General features: G+C 31.9%; 1 protein-coding gene across 1 annotated transcript in view; it reads right to left on the bottom strand.

Annotated features, from left to right (window-relative positions):
• Positions 1 to 6,813: 6,813 nt before the first annotated feature.
• LOC129956501 (uncharacterized) overlaps positions 6,814 to 12,156 on the bottom strand; it is a 347,055-nt gene continuing 341,712 nt past the window's right edge. The window contains exons 10-11 of the mRNA XM_056068420.1: positions 7,137 to 7,443; positions 6,814 to 6,873 (exon numbers count right to left, since the gene is read on the bottom strand). Coding sequence (XP_055924395.1) covers positions 6,814 to 6,873; positions 7,137 to 7,443 — 367 coding nt within the window. The remainder of the gene's footprint in view (positions 6,874 to 7,136; positions 7,444 to 12,156) is intronic.

The following is a 12,156-nucleotide window of genomic DNA, read 5'->3' as shown; positions in this document are numbered from 1 at the left end:
ATTATGAAAATAATGTATTACACATCGTTTGCCAATAGAACTCGGCACTATTTATCGAACCTTGTGCCTCTTTTCCAGTTCTATGGATTCGGCTAGGTGGTTCCATGCTAAGCACGCTATCAATGGAAGCTTTAATAGAACCTGGTTTGTACTGGCGCTTTTATTTTATTGCTATGGCTTTTCTCGAATAATGCAACTTTTATCAAAACAAATTACAATGTATGTTGCTTTTGATAGAATGCACGAACTGGGAAAGATGTCAGTTGGCATTGTAATGATACAGTATACATTGTATCATTTGTTCACTCTAATAATGGCCCAATAGTTAATTTCTTAATTCTTCGATAGATTACGTATTGAAAATCGGAAAAATGTTTTAAATGACGTAAAGATACACAGGGTGATTGTAATTAAAGTTACGATTTCAAAAATCGATCATTTTAAAACTACTGGTCAGAATGACTTGCTATTTTAGCAGAACAATCGTGAGGCAATGAAATTTTGTTTGGCGAAGGAAAAAAATAGTTCCCAAATGTGCCGATAGATGGCGCTGTTGGAATTCGCATTGTCTTCAGATATGCGAATTACTTATAATGACATGACAAGCGCACCGGAGACATATGATGCCATAAAAATGTAGAGCACCAGCTCTTTGCCTGAATGCTTCATCATGACTCTAACTATTGTGATGAATAGCTTATAAGCCAGTTAACAGCTACACTGCACGAGCAGTTGCTTTTGTATTGTGGTCATGTTTCTGGATTGCGAACCACAAGATCACAGGTTCAATCCTCGCTCATCTCAATACGCTACATTGGTGACCGCGGACGATGAACCGTCAACCTTCGTACAGCTGTTGTGGCGCCATATACCCGCAACCAAAGTCGTCAGACTCACTTGACGCAGCTACAGCATCAGCAACCACTCACCCACACACGCTCGCCATAACGTTTGGCGCTACTCAAATGGGTACAGGCGCATTAGAATCAACAACAGCTAATACATCACCACTCACATCCATATCGTTCGTCTCACCTCCGACTCACTGGAGGGAGAGTCTGTGGTGAAAGCTTATAAGCCAGTTAACAGCTACGCTACCCGAGCAATTGCTTTTGTATCTTGGTCATGTCACTGGGCTGCAAACCACAAGGTCCCAGGTTCTATCCCCGCTCATCTCAATACTCTATACTATGAAGGATCGCACTCTGCTCTTGAAGCTTTTTTACAAGAAAGATGACAGTACACTTGCAGCTATTAGGAATTTTCTGACATTAAAATCCTTAAAATCGGACCCATTAACAAATGGCCTGCTCAAAAATGATTGCTAAATTCGAAGAGACCAGTTTATTTGACTTGAAACGGGGTAAAGAAAGGAAACCAATTTCGGCTGCGGAGGTGGAAGATGTGGCTACAGAATCACGAGAACAGACTAACAGTGATGCTGGAATCAGCAGTACATTGGGAGTTGGCTGAATGCTAGATATGCCGATCAGCACGGTGCATAAAGTTCTACAGAACATCTTGCTCTGTTACCCGAACAAGAAAACTAATGTGCAGCAGTTGGTACCTGCTGACCTGGAAGCACGTGAATCTTTTGTATAACGATTTCTTGTCCGGATGGAAGCGGACTACGGATGGCCATGGAACATTCTGTGGTCTGAAGAAGCCCACTTTCATTTGCAAGGTTCTGTAAATACGCAAAATTGCAGGATATGGGCGACCAAGAATCCGTTCCAGCTACAGCCAATACCTTTATAGTCAGCAAAGGTCACTGTATGGTGTGGAAAAATGGCAGCATTTATCGCCGGGCCTTTTTTCCTCTAGGAGATCACACCTGCTGGTCCAGTGACCTGCACCAGTACTGGCAAGTGGCATGAAGCAATTTTACGTAACCATGTCCCTCCTGCATTTCAGCAGCGTCAGTGTGTGGATCACACAACATTCGTGCAAGATGGCGCTCCTCCGCACATTGCTACTCTTTTGAAACGGCTGTTGTGTGCTTATTTCGCAGATGATAGGATCATAAGCCGTCATTTTCCAACAACTTGGCCGCCACGTTCTCCCGACTTAAACTCGGGGGATTTCTGGATTTGGGGGTACCTAAAAAATGTTGTTTACAGCCGGTGGATTGAGAATCTAGCAGACTTGAAGGCGAGCATCACACACCACATCCACTGTGTCTGTACAGATACCCTCAGCTCTGTTGTGGAGCATGCCGTTTTGTGCTTCCAGTTATAGTCTGTGTATTTTCTGTAGGCAGTTCAAGGTCACATTTTCTACCTTGTTAATGTCTGTCTGGTACCAGTAACGCGGTAGAAAATGTGACCTTGAATCGACTACAGAAAATACACAGACTATAGTAGTGGAACAAGACGGAGAACATGTCGAACAACTTATGCCTTAACCACTCATCAGAAAGATGTTTGTTCCATAAAGCTCTTATTTTTTCATTATCACTGTTGTATCTATAAACATTTATTCTTTTATTATCGTTAATAAATTTTCAATAAATTCCTGAACTCTCTTGTTTCTTTTTGGCTAATAATATTCCTGTATTTAACGAATCTAGTTTTGGTTTTTTCCCTTGATAGCGTCATCTATGGACACATTTTGGAACTATTTTTTCCTTCGCCAAACAAAATTCCATTGCTACAGATTGTGCTGCTAAAATATCAAGTCATTCTAACCAGTACTTTTAAAATTATTGAAACACACACACACACACACACACACACACACACACACACACACACACACACACACACACACACACACACACACACACACACACGTGTGTGGCACATAAATTGCTATTATTACTTACTATTAAATGGCAGCAGTGAAATTGAAATGTCAATAAAAATGATTCAGACTGCTTCACTGAATATTTTTACAGCTCTGCTTGGTCAATGTTTCGCTAATTAATGGAGGTGGAAAACGCTATTAATGATTCTCTAGAGAAGGCTTTTATTTTATTATGTCGGTGGAAAAGGGATATAAAAGGAATATACACCAAAGAGAAAATTTTATAAATGCTAAAATAGGCTTAACCGTCTTCAGATGGATAATCGCTATCACTTAACTATTCCATACTAATAATTTTAAAAAATGAACTTGGCCAACAAGCTGGTTGCTAAAGACGGCTAGTTATGTTTAAAGTTGTTCGATTTAATAACTATACGGCGAAAAAATTGCAAAAGGACTTTGAATTTGTTTATGGTTTTTCGATCTCATAAATGAGATTTAGCAATCTTGACAAACATGTAACAAACGCAAATTTTTTTTTTTTTTAATAAATTTTTTAATGATTTTAGGTATGCTTCAGAAGAATACTTTTCATTGTTTTAATTGTCGCGTTGATATATTGTCGGGTTGCGACAATAAGAGCCAATGCTAAAAATACGCGAATCAATCTTAAAACTTTCTCAAGCTTCAATATTTCAGATTAGAAGTTCACATTTCTTTTATTTTTATACATACAGCGTGTTTCTTATTATGATAAGTAAATAATAAAAAATTATTCATTCTCCTTCATATAATTACCACAATTTTCCGAGGACATTCCTCACATTTCTTTTTGAAATCCTATTTGTCATCAAGATTGTGCATTTTGAAGGACATCGTGAGATTAAAAAATAATACCAGCATCAGTCGCGTGAATTTTAGAAATAAGTTAAAACTTCCGAAATAAATTCATTCATCACTTTAAATTGTAATAAATATTAATAATAAATATTCGCTCGTCACATTAAATGTAATAAATATCAATAATAAATGTAGTAAATATTCATCCATCTTATTAAATTATATTAAATATCAATAATAAATGTAATAAAAATTCGCTCACGCATCATATTATATTAAATATTAATAATATATGTTATAAATATTTATTCATTATACTAAATTGAATTAAATTCGTTCATCAAATTAAATTACATTAAATATTAATAATAAATGTAATGAATATTCATCCATCGCATTAAATTGTATTAATTACCAATACTAATGTAATAAATATTTGTTCATTTCATCAAACAGTATTAGATGTTAATAATTTATATTATAAATACTCGCTCATCATACTAAAAGGAATTAAATCCATTCATCAAATTAAATAACATTAAATATTAATAATGAATGTAATAAATATTCATCCATCGCATTAAATAGTATTAATTATCAATACTAATGTAATAAATATTTGTTCGTGGCACCAAACAGTATTAGATGTTAATAATCTATATTATAAATACTCGTTCATCATACTAAAAGGAATTAAATTCGTTCATCAAATTAAATTACATTAAATGTTAATAATAAATGTAATAAATATTCATCCATCGCATTAAATTGTATTAATTAACAATACTAATGTAATAAATATTTGTTCATTTCATCAAACAGTATTAGATGTTAATAATTTATATTATAAATATTCGTTCATCATACTAAAAGGAATTAAATTCATTCATCAAATTAAATTACATTAAATATTAATAATAAATGTAATAAATATTCATCCATTGCATTAAATTGTATTAATTACCAATACTAATGTAATAAATATTCGTTCATGGCATCAAACAGTATTAGATGTTAATAATTTATATTATAAATATTCGTTCATCATACTAAACGGAATTAAATTCGTTCATCAAATTAAATAACATTAAATATTAATAATAAATGTAATAAATATTCATCCATTGCATTAAATTGTATTAATTACCAATACTAATGTAATAAATATTTGTTCATGGCACCAAACAGTATTATATGTTAATAATCTATATTATAAATACTCGTTCATCATACTAAAAGGAATTAAATTCGTTCATCAAATTAAATTACATTAAATATTAATAATAAATGTAGTAAATATTCATCCATCGCCTTAAATAGTATTAATTATCAATATTAATGTAATAAATATTTGTTCATGGCATCAAACAGTATTAGATGTTAATAATCTATTTTATAAATACTCGTTCATCATACTAAAAGGAATTAAATTCGTTCGTCAAATTAAATTACATTAAATATTAATAATAAATGTAGTAAATATTCATCCATCGCCTTAAATAGTATTAATTATCAATACTAATGTAATAAATATTCGTTCATGGCATCAAACAGTATTAGATGTTAATAATTTATATTATAAATATTCGTTCATCATACTAAACGGAATTAAATTCATTCATAAAATTAAATTAATTTAAATAACAATTTATAAATGTGATAAATATTCGTCCATCGCATCAAATCGTATTAAATATTAATAATATTTGTTAGAAATATTCGTCAATCATACTAAATCATCATTCGTTTATCATAACATACGTCTATCATCATAAATTGAATTCATTCATCAAATTAAATGTATATCATTATTGAATTGTTTAATCATTTTTTATTATACAACTAAAATACAATAAATGTATATAGAGAACAAAATAGTATACAAAATATTTTACAACAACAAAATTGAAAATAAAAAGTAAAAGCGAGATGGGGGGGGGGGGATAGCGATCTCATGTGCTGGGATCTGAGAGATCAGAATTGTGGTTTTCGTCCAATGGAAATTATTGATTCAATTCAAATCTTCATTAATCTCTAGTTATCGGAGTAATATGATGATAATAAAAAAGGAGGAGAAAGCAATGCAAAGAGTCAAAACGATTTGAAGGATTCCGCTCTGCTGTCGGGGGGGGGGGTTAATATTGCATTTAAAATAACTTCAATTGTGGTGACTAAACATTTGCTTTAATAGCAAACTAAATGAATATATACTTTGTATATCAACTTATATCTGATTATAAAACAATGATTTGTGTTTATGGTGATGCCCAGACACATTTATGTTCCACATTTATAATAGTTATTGTGACTTAATGTATCTCGAAGCCCAAAATTTTAAAATTTACGGTAGAATATTTTTTTATTTAATTTTATATCGTTTTAAACGAATTTTTTGTCCGTATTTGCCCTTAATATCATTTCTAAAAATAGTAAAAAAATAAATGCATTCTCTAAAAGAACGAAAACGTATACTTATAAAGAAATTTCTTTTCAGCTGTGAGCTAATTTGCGGAAATTTGAAAAATTCTTAAAAAGAAAGTCATTTAACCGTAAAAATTTAAGTATTAAACTAAAATTTTTGTGTCCAGTTACCTTTATCAAATTACTTTATTGAAAATTTTTTCCATTCATTATTCAAATATTTTTAATATGATTAAACAAAATAGACTTTTCCGTTGATTTTTAATTGTTTTCCTGATGAGTTCAAAGAAATTTTTTGCTGATCCGCAAAGAGAAGTTTTCACCAAATTGGCAAGGAGCCAAATCAGAATATCAGTAGAGGCATAAAAAATTATTATTATATAATTGAAAATCTAATAATATCATATTCTGTAAACTTTTACGTTTCACTGTATATCTTTCTTTTTAGCGCATCTTCTTTTTGAACTATCTGTTTCAATTTTTATCATCTGCATTTCATCACTTGTATGTCTGTCACGAAGAAAACTGTCTACAATTCATCAGATGATATGCTTGTCACGAGTAAAACTCAATATCTACAATTCATCAGACGATATACATGTCCCGATGAAAACTGAACGACCACAATTCCTTCCACGATACGCTTGACATGAAGAAAAACTAAATGTGTACAATTCATCAGACGATTTTCCTGTCACGAAGAACACTAAACATCTACAATTCATCAGATTCATATGATTGTTACGAAATAAACAAAATGTCTACAATTCATCAGACGATATGCCTGTTACGAAACAAATTAAAGGATTACAATTCATCAGACGACATGTCTGCCACGAAACGTCTACAATTCATCAGACAATATGTCTATCATGAAGAAAATTAAACGTCTATAATTCATCAGATGGCATGCCTGCCGCGAAAAGAACTAAACGTCTACAATTCAATTCATCAGACGATATGCAAGTCACGAATAAAACGTCTACAATTCATCAGACGATAAATCTATTACGAAGAAAAATTAAACGTCTACAATTCATCAGATGATATACGTATCACGAAAAAAACTAGGCGTCTACAATTCATTGGACTGCTAGTTTTTTAAACACTACCAAACATCAACAACTTACCAAGTGTCCTTCAACGTAGGGTGCGTCCAACATTTCACTGCCTATACTCCACCGCCTGTCTTCATAGGTCATATGCCTAGGCCTCCTATCATCGGGGTGTCCGCCTTCTCCACCACTGCTGTGTCTCCGGAATGTGGTCCTCCGCATTCTGGTGGCCTGGTTGCCATCCCTCAGGCTGTCCCTCATTGTGTCCAGTGACCGGCGCGTACTGGCACGGGGACTGGTCCTCCACAGACGAGACGGACTGAGCTTCCTCTGCAAGGCTTTGGTGTCCAGTGACATGGAATCGTGGGAGCCAGTAGACACTCTGCGGAAAGGGATTATATAATAAGAAAAAAAAAAGATAATTTCCTCGTTTGGCAATTAGAAATAATGGAAAATGATTTTAAGGAAAATGAAATATAGCAAAAGTAACCATTTTGGCAATATCATTAGTAGAGAGACTATCACTATCTCTACTAATAATAAAGATCAATGTGTGCATGTGTGCTGGCGCACTATAGGGCAGATCATTTGACGTAAAGCCATCAAATTATATATACTCTAGAGGACGAAACTGTGCCTCTCATGTTCGAGACGAATTTTTTGAAAAGCGTTCGAAAAGAATTATATTATTGAATTTTATAAAAAAAATTGAAAAACATCAATGAAACCAAAATATACTAGTTAAAAGGCAAGCGTTTTTTAAAAGTGAAAAAGGAGCTTGGGGGGGGGGCTAAAAAGAAGTGTAAAGTAAAAATCTTGTTCAGACGTTTATCAAATGATTTGGTTGAAATTTTGCAGACAATTTAAGGTCTAAATTTTCCTAGTTCCTGAACTAAAAAATAACCAACATTTCTTTCCATTCCTTAAATGTTTGGTATCGGCTCCGATAAATAACTCGAAGTTTTCAATTTTTTTTTTTTTTTTCATATTGTGGAGCACAAAAACAACTATTAATATTTCTAAATGAGTAGGTCACTTATTCTCTGGCTCAGAAAATATTGAGAAATTACTATACCAGATTTGAAAAAAAAAATAATATGGATTAGATTTAATAATATAAATTTATGAGATTTTTTGTACGAAAAATATTAAAGGTTAGAATTTGAGAAAATAGCATTAAACGCATGAAAATGCAAGCATAAAAAATCAGTATAACTTCCAAAAAATAGATTTGAAAAGAAAATTTTAACTGTTGTATATATATATATATATTATAATGATAATAATTATATAATGTTTTAAACTTTCAAGTTCAATTTTTCTAGCTGGCATAAAAGGTTTTGGAGAAAACATGAGAAGGAATTTGAGATGAATAAATAAATAAATAAAACACTGTTTTCAAAATATCGGCGCATGCGTAATATGATGGTCACGTGATTGTTTAAAACCGGTTTAAACTGGTTTCCAAGAAAAGAAATTTCTGTGAACCAAAAAAATTTAGAACTTGATTGATTTTGAGATGGTCAAACACCATCGGTTCTCTAAATGTTGGTGATGATTGCGGAATATGATCATGTGAGAACATAATGTTTTTGTCTCGGACTAATACCACGTCACTTAAAAAAATAATGTTCCCACATGATAACTTGAAATTTGCGATTGTAAATTTTAATTTTTTAAAACTATTTATTGGAATTATCTGTGACATCAAAAACAACAAAATATTTTCTCTTTATATATATATATATAGCATGTTAATTTAATTGTGAAGAAATCTGATAACTCTATATAGAATGGATCGTTTTTTAAAAAAAGAATTAAATGGATAAAAGACCCAGTTTGTTCGAGAAAACTCAAGCAGTATTTCCTTTTCTGCTTCTGATGGATATCCCATAACATCTGTTTTTCTTCTTCAAGTTCTGATATAACTTTCTCCGAGGATCATGTTTTTCTATAGCGTGTGGAAGAGAAAAAAAAGAGTTTGTTCGTTGATAGAAAAAAAGGCTTTGAAAAAGTGTTTACTATATTTTATTATTTTTTGCTTAATGGAATTGGTCTGCAAGATATTCTAAGAAAACGTTTTTTTTTTCTTTTCGATATCTGAATTAAAAAAGAGAAAAATTGAAGATAGATGGCGTATTATGTATTTTTGGAGTGAAGCTTAAAACCGCGATCACATCTTATTTAGATTTTTTTTTTTTTGCTTTTTAAAATATAGATGCTTGGATATCTTCCCTCTAGGTATAAAAATGTTATCGGCGTTTTATTACACGTACCTGTCGGGATAATAGTTTTGAAATTGAATTTTTAGTGAAATTTATTTATATAATCTTTCTAAAAAATGAAAATCTGGACTCCAACAAAAGATATTTATGTATATAAACATTCGAAAATTCAAGTAATATAAAGGGAAAATTGATGTAATTAAGTACTGCCTATTGATCTGAGGATTCAGAAATTTAGAATAGTATTTAATGTTATTAAGCAAAACATGTAGATCCTAAAATAAAATTAGTTAGGAATAATTCCACCAGATGGCGCCTTTAGCAGAAATGTTTTCATAATTAACGTTATCTATTAACCAAGTTTAGTATGTATTCACTTTTATAATAAGGCTTTATTTAGTCAATATATATGAAAAATATGGAGATGGAAAACAAAAAAGAATGAATTGTTGATTCAAAAACACAAATTTAATTTAAATTTAATTCTTATATATATTTTTTAATTTATATTTAATAACAAAGAAATATGATAATAATTGTGCTTTAAATACTTAATTATAGTGTTTACAAAGTGTCATGTTTTTATCATGTGAGAACATGATGTTGTTTTGGTTAGGGGATTGTGAAGCTTGAAATCACGTAGGCAATGCATATTGAAGCTCGAAATCGCGTATGCAATGAATAAAGCATAAATCGTAATTTCCGCCATCATCTTTTAATCGCATATATTTTTTTCTTGCTTTTACCAGTATTGCATTATTATTACGTACGTTTCTTTGTCAGCAGATGCATTTTTAAAAGGTTGACCTGCTTTTTTCAGTATTACTTTATTATTGCGTATGCTTCTTTGACAGCAGATGCGTTTTTAAAAGGTTGACGTTGAACTGTGACATCATAGCTGTTACTTCTTCTCAAAATCGATCGAGCTCCTTTTTTAAGTTCGCTTTATTTCCATCCCGTGAGGCAAAAGCAACACGGACAAGGCACGTCCATTCACAGCTAGACACAAAGGCAGAAAGTAAAAGAGAGAGAAATCATTTATCCCTGGTCTTATATACCAATACGATTCTAAAAGGGATTTCTTTACACGCGCCAATTTAGACAAGGGAAACACAGGGATCTTTTAAAAGAATGTGCTTGCTGGATATTTTTCTATCCCTTCACGCGGAGTGTTTGAAAGTGCAAATGTAAGCATTTTTACAAAGCGTCTATTAAACTAATTAAGTAGAAAAAAATGGAATGGGATTAGGAAATAAGAGAATATTTTAGAATGTAGTTAATATGGGCTGAATCATGATAAAACTTTGAAAATTAATCAGAATTAAATTAGAGTGAGTTTAAAATATCATTACAAGTATATATATATATATATATAAAGAGAGAGAAAGGTCTCGTAATTGTTTCAAACGGGTTTAAACTGGTTAATGATTTAAATGAATTAAGACAAATAATGACTTAAAAATAATAATGTTCTCGCATGATAACTTGGAATTTGCGGTCGAAGATTTTATTTTAATTCTTTTTATTTTATTTTGTTTCTTCTCCTGGACCTTTATAATTTTTATTTTTATTTTTTGGTGTATTAATAAAATCAGCTTTTTAATAGACTTGTCATGCCAGACAACGTGTCTCATGGCAGTGGTGCACAATCGTAACGAAATATTAACATTTGGAGTGAATGTAGCATTTTTACAGAATCTATCGTGTTATCCTTGGCGAGTTAATTTGGCGACTAATCCCTGATAAACGAATAAAAATTTCCGAAAATCGAATCGATGTTTTATGCACGTTTTTCTCAACCTATTGAAATAAAGGTTTGACACAAAACTGCACTTGTACAAAATCCCATATTTAATTTGATACATTTAAGTCGCTACGTTTTTGAGGAATCATGTTTACGTGTTTCTGAAAACACAGACCGACAGACAATCGATCGTTGATTAGACTTGGTTCAAACTTATATAGGTGCCTAGATTATAGATGTTAATTCTGTGTACCGAATCTCATCTATCTAGCTCTCTTCGTTTTATAGTGATCTGTTAATTTATATCTGAACAGCCGGAGAGATAAACTTCCACCGAACGGATTTTGTTCAAATTCTGACAGCAACCTACAAATTTGGTGTAAGAACCATATAAGAAACCTCATCTGTCTAGCACAAAGCATTTTGAGATGTCTTTCTCACAGACAGATAGAAAGACGGACATTTTCCAAAAATGAGTTTATCGAACCCAGGGAGGTCTAAAACGTGAGGATTCGTCAAAGACTCGAGTTCGAATTTTTTGACGATTACTATACGTTTTCTGTATTACGTATAAGAGAAAATAAAAAATGAATTTAACACAATTTTTACTATCTTGTGTTTAAAGAGAAGGTATTGTCATCGTCGAAAAAATTCGGACTCGAGATGTGACAAATTTCCACGTGCCAGTCCTCTCTGAGTCAAAAAAATCTATATACGAAACTTTTCAGCGAATACAATGCAAAAACATTTTGAAATAGATAGATTAAATTTGGTATGTAATCTGTAGACGAAATCTGTAAATTTATACCAATTTTGAACGAAATTTGTTCATAGGCTATTTTTCTGGGTACTTTTCTGTTAGCCGGGCGCAAATGTCGCCAATTGTGAACCAAACGGGAATTTGGCGGAATTCTATATTAGTTGGCTATTTTTCGATTGCGCTCGAGTAACAGATTGTGAACCAAACGTACATTTAGCGTAAGAAATTTGGCGGAATTCTACATTATTTGGCGATTTTTCGCTTGCTCATGACTAAAGAATTGTGAACCAAACGCGAATTTGGCGAAATTCTACATTATTTGGAGATTTTTCAATTGCGGCCGACTAACAGATTATGAACCAAACG

This window comes from Argiope bruennichi, chromosome 11, assembly GCF_947563725.1.
Source record: "Argiope bruennichi chromosome 11, qqArgBrue1.1, whole genome shotgun sequence".
Taxonomy (NCBI): domain Eukaryota; kingdom Metazoa; phylum Arthropoda; class Arachnida; order Araneae; family Araneidae; genus Argiope; species Argiope bruennichi.
Note: the sequence above shows the minus strand (reverse complement) of the source record. Positions and strands in the feature narration are given on the sequence as shown.